General features: G+C 36.9%; 1 protein-coding gene and 1 long non-coding RNA gene across 2 annotated transcripts in view; one reads left to right on the top strand and one right to left on the bottom strand.

Moving 5' to 3' along the window:
• tpm2 (tropomyosin 2 (beta)) overlaps positions 1 to 20,410 on the bottom strand; it is a 42,933-nt gene that overhangs the window by 7,322 nt on the left and 15,201 nt on the right. The window contains 3 exon segments of the mRNA NM_001002119.1: positions 3,586 to 3,656; positions 5,131 to 5,248; positions 7,292 to 7,425. Coding sequence (NP_001002119.1) covers positions 3,586 to 3,656; positions 5,131 to 5,248; positions 7,292 to 7,425 — 323 coding nt within the window.
• Positions 13,713 to 20,410, top strand: part of LOC141376292 (uncharacterized) — a 55,500-nt gene continuing 48,802 nt past the window's right edge. The window contains exons 1-2 of the long non-coding RNA XR_012386091.1: positions 13,713 to 13,870; positions 18,253 to 18,352. This is a non-coding gene — a long non-coding RNA (uncharacterized lncRNA). The remainder of the gene's footprint in view (positions 13,871 to 18,252; positions 18,353 to 20,410) is intronic.

Below are 20,410 nucleotides of genomic sequence, written 5' to 3'. Positions count from 1 at the left end.
TATATATATATATATATATATATATATATATATATATATATATATATATATATATATATATATATATATAAAATATAATAACGACAGGCTAAAATGACAAGTTAAATGATGACTCCACTGAGCATTACGGTTCAGTACAATGCTGTATGATACACATTTTTGTTTCCACCATCAATGTACTAAAATAATAAACTGCACTGTACTACTTTTCTGTGACCCTTTCATAAGGTTACTTAATACGGTACTACAGTACCATAAAGTTGGAGCTAGACTCGAAGAACAGCACAGAAAGTGCACCATTTTTAAATACACAGCCGAAACACACACCATTATGTGGCCATGAACTATGGTCATCCCAAGCTCAAACCAATTTAGTCTCTTTCTTAAAACTGTGCCTACGTGATTCAGCAAACACTTGCCTTCATCAGGGTAATGATACTACCATGTTACCCTGATGAAGGCAAGTGTTTGCCAAAAAGCGTGGCTACAATTTTAAGCAATAGCCTTGTCAATGAAGGCTTTTAATGTTTTTTCCACAATTTTCAAGTGCCTTGGACTTACTTTTGCACAAGTTCTTACCCAAAGAGCACATCCACATTAATTAACAGGGTATATTCAGGAATCCTAAAGATAATTTCAATACCTTTTAAGACTTTTTAAAAGACCTTCTTAAAATATGTTAAGACCTCGTCGCCACTTCAAGTTCTAATCTGTATCAAACCTTTAACTTAATAAACAGTTGTTAATAAACGGTTGTAGTTAAATGAATCAATGAAGCACAACCATGCAACAGAACTCCGATAAGCTCGGGAGAAACAAAGCTTGAAAAACTATTTGTGCGGTTGTTTTCAGCAACAGGCTTTAGCCACTGTTTAAATTGGTCTTTCTCCAAACAGGAGTACGCAAACTTACATTTCCCCATTTTGCCATCTGATTTGCTCTATGGTTTTGCTACACGTGGTGAGTCACCTTTCCGCATTTGAAGCAAATGATGTTACATCTAAGATGCTACAGACAGCCTATAACAAATGACACACAGCCCCATGGCGGATGCGCGCACTCTCTCACTCTCTTTTTTAGGAACAAATATTGGAATATTGTTGACCGCCCGCTCCCGTTCGAATTACACCAGAGTTACCGAACGCTACCGCGCTTATATATTTATGATTTATGCTGAGTCAAACACTTTGGACAACGCTTGAACAAAATTCAAGACCTCGTAAAACACGATTAAGACTTTTAAATACCTTTTAAAGGCTTTAATTTTCTCATTGATTTATCAACTTTTAATACTTTAAGACCCCGCGGACACCCTGATTAAGCTACCCCTGAGCACTTTTTATTTCATTATTAATTTTGTCTCTTCTTGTGAAAATAGCCACAGAAGCAAGAACGGAATCTGCTGTATGTCCTCTATTGTTGTTTACGAGGCCGTTCACATTACATTTAAATGTGTAGAAAGCTCAAAGAGGAGCCACTTCCTCACTATTCGCATGTGCTTGTTGTGCATCTACATTTAAAATAATAAACTTGAGTACGCAAAAGAAGCAATAATGTAAACAAAATGAAGAAAGCCACACATTTCTGCCATACACCATGCCTAAAAGGTAACATCCTGTTGTTGGCAGTGGAAACGCAAGCAAGATCAGGGTGATCCATACTGAACTATATCATACTGTACTATACTGAACCGTACCGTGCCACTCAGTGGAAACAAGACATAATGAACACAAGAATTTACATCCTTCAAAGTGACTAACATTTCAATTCCTTTTCCTGAAAGTTACATAAGAGAAATAGTAAAAATGTGGTGCTGCCCAAGGTTCTAGTTGAGGCCCCTTTTCCTTTAGCATTTGATCTGCAGAGGTATAAAGCCGAGATGAGCAGCAGAGGAGGTCACAGATCTTCGAAAGAGAGGAAAAGTCAACAGAAGCTGGCGCAAGCGTGCTACATTAGTTTCTCAGTGGTACCTCTTCCTCTCCAGCCATCATGGATTTCAAATTCTGGTCCATGAGTCTAAGTTCCTCCTCCAGCTGCCTGACACGACTTGGTTAGTCCAAAATGGGCCAGTAGGGGGAAGGGAGGTAATGGGGGGAGTCACAGGACATGATCAACGGAGCATGCATTTGGAAGACAGGGGAATAACCACAATCAGAAACCTTGCTGTTGTTAACTGATCCAGAGTACTTTTCTGTTACTTAAAGAGATAATTCACCCAAAAATGTCTTCCTCATTTACCCACACTCAATTTTTAGAGTCAATACAGGGCCATATAGACGAATTAAATGTGGTGATGTCATTGACCCATGAACATTTCCTGCGTGTTGTCAAACTATTTCATATCTGTAAGATGGGGTAATTTAATCATAACTTGATTGTATAACAGCTATCGTAACATTACTTATCAATATGTGGAATTTTCTGGACTCTCAGAAGCTATGGAAATTTAAAATGTAAAACAGGATATACATCAGGACTATTGTTGTTGTTTACATCCCTCAAAATGGTCTGTATGCTTGGAACATGACAAGGGGGTGGAGTTACAGGAACTGGGGCGTGTACGGCATGTCTGGACCTGCCTCCCATGAAGTGACATGACTCCGCCCCATTTCAAATCAGGGCCAGAAAGACAAAAGCACAGAAATGTGAAGTGCAAAAAGAAAACAGCATCGCAATCTCACGGTTGACTGAAGAGCAAATCAAAATGAACATTGCAATTGACTTGAGAGGTTTTGTAAAAAAGCAATACTGGAAAAAAAAATGTTTTGCAAATATGTGTATACATTTTAAAATTTTCAAATAGTAAATTTCTTTTTTTGCACTACTTGATTTTTATCTGCAGTCCTTTATTTTTGTTTGAAAAATTCATTTTTATTTCTCAAAACTCAATTTCCCCTTTGCAATTTTTTGAGATTTTTTATTATTTATTTTTTTTTGCTCATTTCTTTATTTTTTGTTTGCAAAACTTTCTTTTATGTTGCAAATATATGGCCCTGGATTGACTTCATAAATCTTTATTGAATTCCTTTTTTCTGTTGAACACGAAACAAGATAATCTGAACACTGTTGGGGGGGAAAAAAGCTGTAAACGAGGACATTGAATTATAAAAAATAATAATTTAAATAATAAATAAAAATAAATAATTATTTAAATAATCTTTTTAATAATTGTTGGGTGAACTATCCCTTTAAGAAAAGCACATTTGCAGCAGCTGAAGTCTTTGGAAATCCCAAATAACTTCCATTATTGAATGGTAAGTTTACTAATCGCAGCTTAGTTATTAATTACTGCCACCACAGGTATGAATATCAAATGCAGTTATAAATAAAACATTGCAGTTAATTCAATTTTGTTAATTGCACCCTTGTAAGGAATATAACTATGAATCAAATGCAAGTTTGAAGGCTTGTACATCTTTCCATTGTGTTAGTTATAGTCTATGTCTGCGCATTGTGGAGTCAAAAAACAGAATCAGTAACAAATATCAATGACACAGGAGTAAAAGGTAACTGGTGTGTTTATGGAACAATGCAATGAAACCCAATCTTTACTAAACAGTTCGATTATGATTTGTGTGTACTCACGCCTCAGCCACTTCAGCTCGTTCCTCAGAGCGCTCAAGCTCACCCTCAAGAATCACCAGCTTGCGTGCCACCTGAAGTCAGAAAATACACAAAAACAAACACAATTTTACAGATGCATATACATATCAATAATATGTAAAGACAAGTTATGAAGAACAAGATTAATCCCCAATAAATAATAATGCTGAGAAATCAAACTCCCACAACACTTTAACAACAAAAATGTAAATGTATTCTGGAAAATAATACATATTTAAAATGAATTTCAAGTAAACATGACTAAATTATTGTAAGATGCTTATGGTTTTAGCTTATTACTATTTTTATTTAATTCTAAACCTGGAAAATAATGTCCTTACTATCTACTGTGAACTTTCTGAACCATAGAATAGACAAAATTTATATTTTAAGCGCATTGTCTTTTAATAACTAAAGAAAAACCTTAAAGGTGTGAAAACATTGTAAAGCCCGGCTCACTGTGCATTTGTTCATCTGAGAAAATTTTTAAAAAATGCTAAAATCTGTGATCTTTAATAGTTGACATGTTCTCCGACAGCAGAATAATGCTTTTTCTGGTTTAATATCAATGCATATTATGATTAAGATGAATGCTACAGACTGTTCGTATTAACATTTAACAGTTATAGTCATTTATCATTTCAGTTAATGAGCGTGTCATGGATTGATGACGTCAAAGTTCTAATGAATCTTTTGTGTGTGTGTGTGTGTTTGCCATGTCTTGATTTCCGTTCAATCTTACATTATGACAGCTGAAATCTTACAGTGTGACATGGGGATCATATTCATACAATCTGACATGCTGCAATAGTTTTGGGTTATTAACAAGCCCACAGTTTGAGCCAGGCTCGATATAAAGTTGAAGTCAGAATTATTAGCGCCACTGTTTATTTTTTTCAGCAATTTAAGTTTAAGGGAGAGAAGATTGTTTAATGCATTTCTAAACATAATAGTTTTAATAACTCATCTCCAATAACTGATTTATTTTATTTTTGTCATGATGACAGTAAATAATATTTGATTAGATATTTTATAAGACACTGCTAAACAGCTTAAAAAGACATTTAAAGGGGCTTAACTAGGTTAATAAGGTTAACTAGGCAGGTTAGGGTAACTAATTAGGCAAGTTATTATTCTGAAGACTATCGCAAAAAAAAAAATCTTAAAGGGGCTAATAGTTTTGATCTTAAAATGTTTAAAAAAAATTTAAAACTGCTTTTATTCTAGCTGAAATAAAACAAATAAGACTTTATACAGAAGAAAAAATATTATTAGACATACTGTGAAAATGTCCTTGCTCTGTTAAATATCATTTGGGAAATATTTAAAAAAAGGGGGAAAAAATAATAATAAAAGGAGGGCTAATAAATCTGATTTCAACTGTATAGTTACTGAGATATAAACCATTTATGTTGTATCATTTTGGTTATACCACCTACAGGGCAAAACTTGAATATATGGTTTTGTTATAAAAATCTTCATTTAAAATCAGTCATTGGGTGAGGTGAAAGTGTCCGGGATCCCCACCTCCTCATATTTGCGGTCAGCCTCCTCAGCGATGTGTTTGGCCTCCTTCAGCTGCATCTCCTGGATCTCCATCTTCTCCTCATCTTTTGTTGCTCTGTTTTCTATCACCTTCATTCCTCTGCATGAAAGAAAATCACATGGTCAGCATTACACTCAGGCAATTCCATCCAAGGCCACACACAACAGGTTCATAGTATTTCCTCATGATTCTTGAAGGCTTTGTTCACACAGCACTCCAGTTGACCAACCAAGAAACTAACTATTAATTTGTTTAGCCACTGTCCACTTCAGCCATCCATTACTCAAACGACTTGATATTTAGTGTCCCATAAAGGTATTTATCCATTTATTTATTGTTTGTCCCAATGTCAGCAAAAGCTATATTCATGCCAAACTCAAAGGGTAATAACATTTACAATATTTATAGATATTATTTCAGTTCATTCTACACAACCATTTCCCGAACATTTCCCAATCGTTTTAACAAATTTTTGTTACTAATTTCCTTCGCCTTTTCCATAATGACAGTACATAGTATTTTAACAGTTATTTCGCAAGATAGTAGTGTTCAGTGTAAAATTAAATTTAAAGGCTTAACTGGGCAAGTTTGGTTAATTTGGGAAGTCATTATACATTTACATTTAAATTTAGTCATTTAGCAGACACAGTGCTTTGTTCTGTAGTCAACTGTAAAACAAATAAAATCCTTGAAAGGGAAAATAACATTGACCTTAGCAGTTTTTACATTTAATATACATGTTTTTATCCCAGAAATAAGAAAAGAAAAAATTCTAAATTCTAAATTTCTAAAATTCTAAATTTCTAAATTCCAACATTAATATTTTACATGAAATATTGTATAATACAGGGTGATGCAATGGCGCAGTAGGTAGTGCTGTCACCTCACAGCAAGAAGGTCGCTGATTCGAGCCTCGGCTGGGTCAGTTGGCATTTCTGTGTGGAGTTTGCATGTTCTCTCTGTGTTCGCGTGGGTTTCATCCGGGTGATCTGCTTTCCCCCACAGTCCAAAGACATGCGGTACAGGTGAATTGGGTAGGCTAAATTGTCCAGTGTATGAGTGTGCATGGATGTTTCCCAGAGATGGGTTGCAGCAGGAAGAGCATCCGCTAAGTAAAACATGTGCTGGATAAGTTGGCGGTTCATTCCGCTGTGGTGACCCCGGATTATTAAAGGGACTAAGCCGAAAATGAATGAATGAATGAATATTGTATAATAATGTTAATAATGACTTATATTAGAACAATTAATTAAAATGTCAGAGGAAGGCTAACATTTTATCTTGAAACATATATACATAACAATAAATAAATAAAATCTTTCAATTTGATATTTTAAATTTGGTAAAGATTCAGGAGAATCTTAAAAACATTCATTAGAATAAATAAATGATCTGTGCTTGTAAACAAAGTATTTCAAGAGTTCACACTTAGCTGATGATTGATAAAAAAGCGTGTTTGGCATGCTGTCCTGGGAGAGAGCCCTGGGCTCAGAAGATCCCCGAGCCCAAGGCTCCCTCTCATTTCATCGGGAGAGAGGGAAGTCTGAGCTCAGGTGGGTCTTGAGAACTTGCCCTAATTCATTCGTTCGTTCAGCCCATTCTTTGATTATTAGGGGTTGCTACAGTGAAATGAACCACCAATTATACAGCATATGTTTATGTGGTGAATGCCCAGTACTAAAACACTCATATACTGTTCCAATTTGGTTTATTCAATTCATCTATAGAGCATGTCTTTGGACTGTGGGAGGAAACCGGAGTACCCAAAGGAAACCCCCGCAAGTATGGGTAGAACATGTAAACTCTACACAGAAATGACAACTGAGCCAGCTTGGACTCAAACCAGTCACCTTCTTGTTGTGAGGCAACAGGGCAAACTACTGCGCCACCCTGTTCTTTATTAATCTAGGAAAGAGGGGGAAGAGTAGGAGTAGATGGGGGATTCTTCAATGTAAGGATGACTAAGGTAAGGAAATCTGGTTATTTATGCACATTTGGATTCGTCTGATTTGTAAATCATATGATAGCTAATGCGGGACCGGCCAAGGTCAATAGTAAGCTCATGATCCTCTTGAAATTAGTTTAAAAATAAACTTTATAATAACTTGAACAACTTGATAACTTGAATTGCTGCATCCACACCTCTCGCTCTCATCTGCAGCTTTCTCTGCCTCCTCCAGCTTCTGTAGTGCAGTGGCGAGTCTTTCTTGAGCGCGATCTAACTCCTCCTCAACCAGCTGGATACGTCTGTTCAGAGATGCCACCTCAGCCTCGGCCTGCGGTCAGAGGGAAATCACACAATGAACAACAGGACTGCATGACATGGAGGAGCAAATGTGTGATAAATGTGCTGGGTAATGAAGGTGATATGCAATGCTCAGATCTTGAAGGAGGGTCTAAAGCGATTTAGTTCATTCAGATTTATAAACACTCTTAAATAGTTAAATAGACTCTCATGCTCAACTACTCCTACGCCACATGAAAGTGTCTGTTTAAAGAGATTATTCACCAAAAAATGAACAATTATTCTCCCTGAAGTGGCTCCAAACCTTTACGAGTTTCTTTCTTCATTTGAACACTAAAGAAGATATTTTGAAGAAAGCTGAAAACCTGTAACCATCGACTTTTCCGTAGGAAAAATTAAAAGCATGGAACTCAAAATATCTGGTAGGCGGGAGATGGGTCTGAAATATGGGAAACTCCCGGGAAAAACAGGAGTGTTGGCAGGTATGTTCTGCTGTGGCGACCCCAGATGAATAAAGGGACTAAGCCTTGCATCTTTAGTAATTTTTTCAACTAAATACACTGTGGGGCAAAGCAGTGGCGCAGTAGGTAGTGCTGTCGCCTCACAGCAAGAAGGTCGCTGGGTCGGGCCTCGGCTCAGTTGGCGTTTCTGTGTGGAGTTTGCATGTTCTCTCTGCGTTCGCGTGGGTTTCCTCCGGGTGCTCCGGTTTCCCCCACAGTCCAAAGACATGTGGTACAGGTGAATTGGGTTGGCTAAATTGTCCGTAGTGTATAAGTGTGAGTGTGTGTGAATGTGTGTGTGGATGGTTCCCAGAGATGGGTTGCGGCTGGAAGGGCATCCGCTGCGTAAAAACTTGCTGGATAAGTTGGTGGTTCATTCCGCTGTAGCGACCCCGGATTAATAAAGGGACTAAGCCGACAAGAAAATGAATGAATAAATACAAGGTTTTGTTCTAATAGGTGGATTTAGAGGATTTTGCATAAAAAGCAGAAGTGGATTTAACTGGTTGACGCAAAAGAAAATCTCCTTTGTTAAAAAACAAAGAATTGTTTAAAGTGGCATTTTTGGAAAAAAAGATTTTTTTTATTTACTAGCTAATAGCCTTTTCATTACATATAAAATTAAATTGGCGAGGCAGTGGCGCAGTAGGTAGTGCTGTCGCCTTACAGCAAGAAGGTCGCTGGGTCAAACCTCGGCTCAGTTGGCGTTTCTGTGAGGAGTTTGCATGTTCTCCACGCCTTCGCGTGGGTTTCCTCCGGGTGCTCTGGTTTCCCCCACACTCCAAAGACATGCGGTACAGGTGAATTGGGTAGGCTAAATTGTCCGTAGTGTATGAGTGCGTGTGTGAATGTGTGTGTGGATGTTTCTCAGAGATGGGTTGCGGCTGGAAGGGCATTCGCTGCGTAAAAACTTGCTGGATAAGTTGGTGGTTCATTCTGCTGTGGCGACCCCAGATTAACAAAGGGACTAAGCCGACAAGAAAATGAATGAATGAATAAATACACCGTCTTGTTCCATTAAGTGGATTTAGAGGGTTTTGCATAAAAAGCAGAAGTGGATTTAACTGGTTGAAGCAAAAGAAAATCTCCTTTGTTAAAAAACAAAGAAATGTTTAAAATGGCATTTTTGAAAAAAATGATTTTTTTTTGGAAAATTTACTAGCTAATAACCTTTTCATTACATATAAAATGAAATTTCCTAACCAAATTATAAGAGCCTGATAGAAAATGCTCATTTACAAGAAAAAAAGTCTGATGGATTTAAAGGGTTTTGCAAACTCTTCATTTGCTTATTTATTTATTAACATTGTTATAATGTAGCTAAATGAAGCCGATGTTCCCACCAGCCACTGCAGCATTCTGTTTGAAGGCACTGCTGGCGTTAAAGTTTAAAAATGCAAAGTTCACCGTAAAGAGGGCTGAGATCATGGTCTGTTTGTCCAATACTTTAATAGCTAACTACATGCTAGCAACGCAATTACACGGTCAGCCTTTTAAAGGTGGGAACATTTAATAATGTCACCAAGTACACAGTACAATGGACACGAATGAATAGTTTCTCTGTCCTTTAGTTTAAAGATCTCCTCCTCATGTTGAAGAACAATGTGCCTATAGCTTTATTAGCCAACACTGAAAAAGGGCAAGTCTTCTCTCATGCTGATCTTTATAATATAGTAAACCAACAATGTCAGTACGAAGGTGGCCCAATTTGTTTGTAGGTTAAGGCCATGCAGCATCTCCAGCCATTTTCATGGAGAAATCCAGGTTAAGAAAGAGTGACTAAAGAAACAAACGTCAAACTGGTGTCTTACACAGACAAGCACACAAGAGGATTAACCTCTGAGTTAAGATTCTCAGCGTCTACCCTCACATGGACTAATACTGCACTAACACCACATTTAACAGACCATCTGCATCACCCACAATTTCTGTATCTTCATGTCATAAACGGGAAGAGCTTGACTTTGGTGTAAGGGATGTTGCGAGTATATGTGGGTCAACATCCCACATCCAGCCTCAATATAAACTGTAATCCGCTCCTTGTGTCCAGCGCATTAGCTCAAATTCACTTGACAGGTCAGAAGGCTGACATTCACTGACGTTTTACAAACTTGTTTATTACACATCGTTTGCTGTTCTTATATGTGACCCTGGACCACAATACCTGCATGGATATATGTTATTTTATGCTAAAAGCATTTTCTTTATATAAATATATATATATATATATATATATATATATATATATATATATATATATATATATATATATATATATATATATATATATTATTATTATTATTATATATATATATATATTATTATATATATATATTACATTGTTGCTCTTTGCTCTTGGAGCGGTTTGCTTTCACACTGCAGAGTTTCTAAACGCACAAAGAGCTAAAAAAAGGCACGTGTGAGTAAACTCTCCTCACATTGGTCAGAGTTTCACGGTTTATTTTGCAGAGTCACGCTCAGCTGTCAGGAGGAGGTGGTGGTTTGGTGGTGTTTGACAAGGTGCGCGCGACGTGTCTAATGAGCGAGGAGGGATGCGGTGGGGAAGGGTGAAAAAGGTGCGCATTGTATTTGAGGACCAGGAGGGAGACGCTGATTACCAGGAGATTATCACTCGTTTGCGGGCATCCCGGAGTCTCTGTGCATTTGCGGGAGACTACCGACACTTCCAGGAGACTTGGGATATGCCTGTTGAATAACCTCCCGCCCTACTCATAATTATCTCTTCATATAGCCGTATGCCTATTACATATCCAAAAAACACTGTGATATAACCGTGCTCGGTTCGTATTACTTTCTCGATACAATCGATCCGCTCCAGAGTTCATTTCAATCGAGCCGAGAACACCTCATTCAAGCGATCTCGGAACGATTGTTTTGGAGCGGATCCCAGCGCAATTGGTGGTTTCACATATGCCAAACGAACCGCGCTAACTGGGCAAACGAGACAGGTTCCGAGACAAAAGTGTAGGTGTGAAAGCACCCTAACACAATAAATTATTTTCCAAATAGAGATATTAAGTCATCTGGTTAAATTGTATTCATGTTGCAATATATATTGCAATGTTAGATTTTCCAATATCCTGCAGCCCTACTTGCCATTTCAAACAAAATACATTACCAGAAAGCTTATTTATTCAGCTTCCAGGTGAATAAATCTAAATTCTCAATAATAAATCTCAATTCTCAAAAATAAATCTCAATTCTCCAGCAAAATCACTAAATTTATCTTACGTATTTTCTCTTATGAATGGAACTTGAGATTGACAGGCGAATTGGTGCAGCGGCAGCAGTAATGCGGTTGATCTACCGGTACGTTTAGGTCAGGGGTGTCCAAACTTGCTTCTGGAGGGCCGTTGTCCTGCACAGTTTAGCTCTAACTTCCTTTAACACACCTGCCTGTAAGCTTCTAGTACATCTTGATAGAGCTCGATTAGCTGGTCCAGATGTGTTTAATTGGAGTTTGGACACCCCTGGTTTAGGTAAAGAAGGAGCAGAGAGAAAAAACAAAGCTCTCGATTTACCGGTCAATCTACGTTCCTACTCTCACCTATGGTCATGAGCTTTGAGTCATGACCGAAAGGACAAGATCTCAGATACAAGCAGCCAAAATGAGTTTTCTTCGCAGGGTGCATCCTAATGCTGTGTTCACACAAGAAGCGGTACATGCAGATAAATCACACTATTCGCACATAAACAGACGCGTGAACATTTTGAGTTTACTCGCTTCATTCACGCATCAAATTCGCTTCATTAACACGTCAAATTCACTAAGCAAAAGACGCAGATTCGCATCATGGGCAGGGCTTCTGTCTGCCCGGTGACTGTAGCTTCGTTGCTAAATGGCTAACATGGATTTTATTGAGAAAATAGCTGTGTGTTATGTGCTTTATGAAGGCTGGAAAACAGCGTTGATTTATTTGGAGCCCTGTCTGAGTCCACTAGATTCTTTCAGAGGTGCACCCAGCTCTGTGAGTTCATAAACTCCTCCAGAAACTTAACCTGGATGATGGGAGCTTTCAGTGGTCCTTCTGACTAAGCCCAGCCCAGTTTGATCAACTGTTGTCCGGTGTCAGTAGGAGGATTTTCCCCCGGGACACCAAAAAAAAGGCGCTACATCATAAGCATACTCCTACAAGAGAAAACTCCTGATTGGTTAATGAGAAGCAAATGTCTGCTGAAATTCAGATTTTCGAACTTGAGCGATTCGCGCAAATTGGCTGGCCTGGAAACGCTTTGGGATCCCCCCAGAGGAGCTGGAGGAAGTGTCTGGGGACACGTCGTTGCGACGTGTAGTTACATTTTTTGAGAGGTGCACGTCAGCGACGCCGACGGCCACGGCGAAGGGCTATGCGTCAGCGCCGTAGCATACGCCGGCGTTTGCCCCAGATAAGCGGATGAAAATGACATGACATCTTATCAACTGAGATAAAGTTGGGTTTATATAAGCACATTTATTCAACAGAGACAACATCTCTATATTGTTAGTTAGGCTATTTTAAAGTCAATTTTTTATTTAATTGACTGTGAACAATGTTTTCCTTCAATAGTCATTGGCTGCTAATATGATTTCACCATTTACAATTTGCAATTAATACTTTTCTGAAAGGATAATATTAAGGAGAAAGTCCTAATATAAAAACCAACTTCTTTCTAGAAACCAACGAATCCTTTACGGTTTCGTGGTCTATGGTCCCACATGTCTATGATATCAAGTTAAAGTTGGTTTTATATTCACACATTCATTCATTTAACTGTCTCTATATTGTTTACCACACTAATTTGAATATTCAATCAGAATTAGCATGCAAGTATGGCTTCAAAACAACATCAACACTGTCTAATTGACTGTAAACATGGTTTTACTTTGATAGTCATAAACTGCTAATATGATTTCCCAATTTAGAATTTGACAAGAATATTTTTCAAAATATATAATATTACGCAGGATGTCTGAATATCCGAATATAAAACCAGCTTTACCTCTGTCCATGATGAAGTAAACTAAATGCATTTGCTTTAACACAATTTTAACGCCTCACTACAAAACAAAACAAAGAAGATGTCATTTTCCACCCATGGTGAACACAGTTGTCATCTACATCTAATTAGATACATACTAAAGGTCAACCTGACATTTAATGCCATGAGGCCTTCAAAAGCCCCTTTCTTAAATAATCCTGACTGTTTCTTATAAATAAAAGAATCGAAGCCAATGAAGTGAATAGAGTGTGTCTGTAAATAACTAAACTCAGTATCCCACTGAATATACGAGCCTCAGGGACAGTGCTAAAGGATCCAGCAGGCACTCACTCTCTCTCTGCACTGCCGCTCCAGGTCCACCTCTCTCTGCAGCATTTCTGCCCGATCCTCCGCATCGTCCGCCTGCTGCTGCAGCGTCTGGATCTTCCTCTTCACGGCCTCTATGGAGGTTATCGATGCCATTCCTCCTGAATCCCCCAAAATCGACTATCAATAAATGTCAAACGCGACACGGGACGGACGGTGAAGATGTCGCTGCGTCCCCGTGAACAATCATGCGTTCATCAATAAACACCAACCACAGCAAATACGTCTCAGTTCAGTCTCCTCTTCCAATATTTGCACCTAAAAGCGTGAATTTCTCGTATCTTCAGGAAATGTGCAGAGGACAATAATCTATTCACACAAAGAGCGAAACAAACAGGCGTCGAGCTCGAGTTAACGCTGTATGGACGCCGGTACAACAGATGGCGCCGCGCACCTCTCAGGTGTTCAGAAGCGCAGAAGAAGAAGAAGGAAAGTTCCAGAGCCCCTCCTGCTGTAAAGTCTGCAGAAAACGAACAACCGGGGCTGCTTCTCTATACAAACAACATGTTTCTTGAAATGAAGCAAAAACCGACACCTTCTGTCAGTAGTGAAGTTCATGAACTGATAGGTGAGACATGATGATAAAGCCACGGATGAGTCAAGACACAGGTGAATCCAGAACACCAGTCAAAACACCTGACGAGTCCAAACTTTTAAAGGGATACTTTCGCTAGTAGCCTATAAGTATTCCACACAAATATTCTGCTATGATTTACATATTATTTACTTATTGTTTAAATCCGTTATGAGCTTCTTTCGTCTGTTGAATGGAAAAGAAGATATTTTGAAAAATGAAACCTGTAACCGTTGACTTTCATAACATGTTTCCCCCCTACTAGTCACAGGTTCTCAACAGCAGTCATATATCTTCTGTTGTCTTTAACAGGAGAAAAAAATATATGTAAGTTTTAGAACCACTTAATTTACATTTTGGGCGAACTATCCCTTTAATTGGTTCATGGTTAATTATTCATGTAAAGCCTTGTAGTGCAATGTGGTTTGATGTCCAAATCTACTACCTATGTCCATGGTGACCACAAATTAACCATGTTATTTGTAGTAAAACTGTATTAATACAAATGAAAGTCAACAAGCACAAAACTGTCACGCTCAGATATGGCCTCTTTCCCCTCTATGGTAAAGCAGGTTCCATTTCAAGTGAATGAGGAAAGTTTACATGGACAATTCATGACCCGTTGATTTTGACAGAGGGAAAAAAACTGCTTCATGTGTCCAATATGCCCCAGAATGTAGTGCAAATGTCACCACAGTGAAGTTTCCAAGTGCTCAAGTTAGGGCACAGGTGTCAAACTCAGTTCTTGGAAGGCTGCAGCTTGGCACAGTTTAGTTCCAACCCTAATTAAACACACCTGATTGAACTAATTGAGTCCTTCAAACTTGTTTGAATCCTAACAGGTAAAGCTGTGGTCACACTGGGCTTTTCTCCCCGTAGACTTCCATTCTTACGCAAGCGAATGCTTCAGACCGGAAACGCAGGGTCATGCTTCAAGTTTTGCAGGTTGCTGCGGTGCAAAGTTCAAGCTTGGTGAACTCTGACCTGCGAATTTGCATCACTTGACTGCATGAGACCAATGGAGGATCAAAACATGACATCTCTGAAGAAATTTAAAACATAGAGCAATCGCTCACTTTTAAAAGTGTCTAATAAGCGTGTTTAATCCCGCCCCTTTCGCAGCGCCGCACGACAGAATATTGCATGCTCAAACTCTAATGTGACCGCAGCTTCAGTGTGTTGAACCAGGGTTGAAACTAAACTGCAGGGCTGCGGACTAGGCATGGGATGATAACCGTTTTCAAGGTAAACCGCGGTTTGAAAAAGTCAAGGTTTTAAAACCGCCAACATTTTCTGCTATACCGTTCCTAAGGTATGTGTAAGAATTTTTTTTATTTACAAAATTGTTTTAGCTTTTTAGGAAAATTGTATCTCCAGCAGAAAAAAAATATCCAAAGATACTATTTTAAATTGTGAGGAACTCTGTGTTTTTGAAACTAACGAAGAGAGCAGCCCGACATGTTTACTGCTCCAAAATATTTTAAATGTTTCTCAAAATAAAACATATTGTGTTCAAAGGAAAAAAAAAACGTTTTAGTTTTTCCGCAGCGTCTTAAAATAACCTAAATTTTAAAAACTGAATTTAAGGCCTTAAAAAAATTTACTGAAATATGCTGTTGTGGGTCTTAAATACTTTTAAACAGGTCATCATTTTCACTATGTGCCAATGTCAATCAGAACAACCAACATATCCATCTAAAAAAAAGAAATGTTTAACAAAGTTAACATTTATTAACTATTTAGCAATATGGGTTAATTGTCTTCCTTTCATCCTTACATTACATTTGCTTAAAAGTTCTCCATGTTTTCATGTTTTATATATAAATATATGTTGTAATGTATTATAGCTTTTAAAACTTTGGGACATTCTGATTGTTTTTAATTGAATTGTTTAAGCTACATTGCATTTTTAGGAAAAATTCTGTTTTGGTTTGATTTTCTTAAGACTTTTAGATTGGTATCTCATTGTGAGTGTCGATTAAATAAATGACACCAAAAATTACAGTTTTTTTTTATATATATAGCATTTTAAAATAATTTAGAAGTGAAAGGTGTAGTTATCTTCTAAATTAATATTAACCTTGATTTAGACCTCAGACGTCTGAAAATATTTTATTGAACATTTGGAAAATAAAAAAATATTTAAGTAGAGTATATTTAGTATATAACTAGAGTTTGCTTGTTTTGACACATTATTTAACATATGTGGCTAAGAAATAACTTTTTAATTTTTATTGGGCAGAAAATTATTAGTGTTTTCCCTTGTGAAAGTCTAAAATTTCATTGATAATAGTCCAAAAAAGGTCTTAAAAGGTCTTAAATTTAACATGATGCAACCTGCAGAAACCCTGTTTACCCAGACATTTAAAAAGAGTATATTTTAGAGCAGTAATCACAATACCGTCAAACCATAAAACCGTGATATTTTTATCCAAGGTTATCATACAGTAAGACTCTTATAGCGACCCATGCAAACTGCAAACAGCCCTGCTTTAGGAGATTCCATTTAAACCCAGTCAGATGTTCTGCCAGTAGTGGACACTTGTATAAAGGAGTCAATGATGTAAAGACTAGGATCTTCATTCATAAAACTTTGCTTTGAAACTTTCCTAAAAATGAACATACGCCAGACTGCTGAAAATGGTGCGTACAAAAAAAAAGAGAGATTTTTGAAACCTTGCGTACACTCATCCGCACACATTTTTAGCTTTATAAATTATCACAGTCTACCTGAGAATATGCGTACGTGGAAAAGTCTTACATTTACTCACCCACTTTCAACTATATTTAGTCAATGCAGACGACCTTGTGACCTCTAATGCACATTAAATGAGCAATTTAATAGTGTCTGCCCAGTCATGTCAAAATGCAAACATTATCTCAAAAACAAAAGTAAAGGTTGAGTAATGCTGAGGAGAAAAAGGTTTTGTAACAAATATTGTTTTCCTTATGAAAATAATGATTATATTTGGAATTTACATTTCTAGCCACAGCAGTGTTGTTTAAAGAAAGAAAATTCGAATGGCAACATCTCATGCTGCAAATAAGCAAATGGTTCAATATCAAAATGGGTGCATTAGGGATAAATCATAATATAATTAATCAAAACATTCTTTTTAAAATTTCAATTCTTTAATTTATATTTTATTTCACTTTTTGTCATGCTAATGTTGCAAAGCTGTTAAATAGCATAGGCTTACATAAAAATAAAAATGTCCATATTAGAGAAGAATACAATAGACTCTTTACTTCGACTGAAGCCCCTGGCTACTACAATGTTACTATAAGTATGTAAAAGATGGTTCATTTTTATGGGTGTAAAGCTGAGGTCACACTGGACTTTTCTCCCCATAGACTTCCATTCATACGCACGCGAATGCGTCAGACCGAAAACACAAGGTCGTGTGCCAAGTTTTGCAGTTCGCTGCATTGGAAGGTACAAGCTTGGTGAACTCTGACCTGCGAAATCACATCACGTGATTGCGTGAAACCACTTGAGCATCAAAACATGACCTCTCTGGACAGGAATTTAAAATATGGAGCAATCACTCGCTTGTTTTAATGTCTAATCATCTTGTTTATTCCTGCCTCTGTTCGCAGTGCGGTACGACAGAATTTGGAAAGCTCTAGTGTGACTGAAGCTTAACACTGAAGAGGACCAATACAATATAAATGGAATTGGTTGCACAAAATTGGGCATTTAGAAAAAATCATGAATTCATAATTTTTTAAAAGGGATAGTTTACCCCAAAATAAAAATGATGTAATTTACACCACCTCCACTTTTTCTAAATTTCTTTGAGATCTTTTTTTCTGTTAAACACAGAAGATATTTAGAATAATGTTGGAAAGCAGCAGCCATTTACTTCCATATTATTTTATCACATGGATGTCATTGGCTGCTTTTTCCAACATTGTTCAGAGTATCTTGTTTTGTCTTCAAAAAAAAAAAAGAATCAATTGAAGAAATTCAAAAAAGTTTAGAACCACTTGTGTGTGAGGAAATCTTTATTTTTGGTAACCCATCCCTTTAATTTATTCTTGGAATGAACGAAATATATATAAAAAAATAAAAATAAAAAATAGAAATGGTCACATGATCTCACTGAAGAAAAAAAGCAAAAGCCCAAAACCTAGTTTGGTGAGGATGTTGAAGTTTATATGTCTAAAACCTAAGATCAAATTTTTATATTGTATTTGATATTCACGTTTTAACCCTCACTCTTCAACTTTTTAAATTGTTTTTTTACAATAAAGGTAAAAATGCAAAAAATACATCTTACATTTTATTATAAAGTTCTTACATTTACTACATCAAGAAAGGTTTCACTCTAAAAAAGTGAAGGTTGGTAGTTTTACAATTGTGAAAATTCACACAAGAGCGATGCAATTAAAAATGTTTTCTGTTTTCCTGTAGGAGGTGCACTATTTCCTCTCCTGTGCACCAGAGACTTTCTTATCAACACTCCATGTTTCTGGAAAAAAACAACTTGCAATTCTTAGTGTGCTTCCCACAGGTGAGTGAATTTGACAAACCAGCTGTATGAAAAAATCTCTCGTCTCTATATGCACCAGATACCTTCTTATAAGCACCCCACACTTCTTGGAAAATATTGTGCAATTTTGAGTGTGCTCCACACTGGTAAGTGGGCTTGACAAACCACCTGTCCGACACTCTCTCTCTTCGTATAATCAGGGGGACAAAAACTAATAAAACAGCAATAAAAATAAATTAAAAAAAAAAAAAAAAGTAACTTAGAATTGTCATAACATTCAAATACTGCTGCTGTCTGATGATTTGCTTCCTTTATCCTCACTTGTACACTGCTTAGGAATAAAACGTCTGATAAATGAGTAAATGTAAATGTGTATTAACAACAATGTTGGCAAAATTAACGCGAATCCATGAAAATCAAATGGAATTTTAATGCCAGGCCAGTAGTTGGCGATGTCACTTTGTAAAGAAGCACTGCGTGTCTGTGCCATATACTGTTAAAGATGTGGACATTATTTCTGTGACGTCACCCATAACTTTCTGAAGAGCACAAACTAAGCTACAAGTAGGCGTGGCTAACCGCGCCATTTTGTTTGCACATCATCGCACTGACTGGGGGATACCAAACAAGGGCAAAGAGGCGAAGCTACAGACGCCTGCTGGCATTTTACTTAGACGGGCTTTCCTATGGGAGAAACGCTTAATACTTTATTACCTGCGACTCATAATTTATCTTAAATAAAACAAATACATTTATAGAGATGGTATATAAGTATATGATTTCACTCACCTGGGAATCGGAGGCAAATTGAATGGTTTGTGAGCACAATTAAGTGCACACAGCATGCCATATTATCTGATAATTGCAGGAAATAATTCCAAAAGGCAACTGACTGTGTAAAGCCACAAAACAAAAATACGATCTGTATGCCGAGTTCAGCGGCTAATCAGCCGGAATCAGTTGAGGTAAATTGACGGCAACCAGCGAGACCTAGCTGTCACTCAAGTGGCCACACCCTTTATTATGCAGATTTAATATAACTTAATAAAAACGAAAACAGGTGTCATGACGGGTAATTTTAGCTATATGAAGCAAAACCATCTTTTGTACCAGGCTGTAAACATGTTTTTATCAGCTGTAAAATTGGCCAATTTAGCATTGCAGTCAGTGAGCATCTGGACTTCCTGGATCCAGCCCCCAAAGGCGAGTTGATGAATTGCAGTTTCAGTTACTTCAGTATTGGTCTGTGCACGCTTGGTCTGTGCACATTAACTTCTTTAATTCACCATTATTTTGGCTGTCTAATAGTTGTGTGATATCATAATTTTCACCAGATGGTATTTTTAATTGTTTTCCTGATTTAATAACTGTATCGCTTTAAAAAAAAAAAAAGAAGACAAGAAAAAGCTGTTGTTTTCTGTTATAAGTTAAAAACTCAAGTAAACTCCTAATAGAAAGAAGACATTCAGTACACAATCGGACAATGACAATCAGATGATGCTTTTGTTTGTACTGATAATTTAGAGCCCTTAAAAATTTACACATCATAGGCTTTATATTATAAAACTAAGTGCAAATCAACTAAGGATATTAATTAATTATCCAATTAAGGATATTTATTTAAGATAATCTAATTTTACTTTTAAATAGAGAGGAGCTTAATGTGCTCATTGCTGATAGTCTCTTTCATATATTAAATATATTAAAATAAATTGATATTTATACACATGTACACTATGTTTGGGATACAGTATTGCTGACTAGGTAGAAGGTCTTTTGTAATGTTTTTTTTTCGGTTTAACTTTTTAAAGTGCTCTCTAGTTAATACATTAAGTTATCTATTGATTAATTAAAGTTGTTTTCATTATTAATCAGTAGATTAATCACAAAACTCTAAAATAAAAGGTTTTTACTGTATATCTCTGACTTAAGGAATGAGGCACTACTGTACAATCACAGGTTGTATTCTCAAGGGTAAAAAATTTGCAGTCCAATATTTTGGCTCTTCAGGTTTAATTAAAAGACTCAATTTCATTTTGAGTTGACATGAAATTAAAATCAATAATTCTTTTCCATAAG

This window comes from Danio rerio, chromosome 10, assembly GCF_049306965.1.
Source record: "Danio rerio strain Tuebingen ecotype United States chromosome 10, GRCz12tu, whole genome shotgun sequence".
NCBI lineage: Eukaryota > Metazoa > Chordata > Actinopteri > Cypriniformes > Danionidae > Danio > Danio rerio.
The sequence above is the reverse complement of the archived record's forward strand: the minus strand, read 5'-3'. Positions and strand labels throughout refer to the sequence as shown.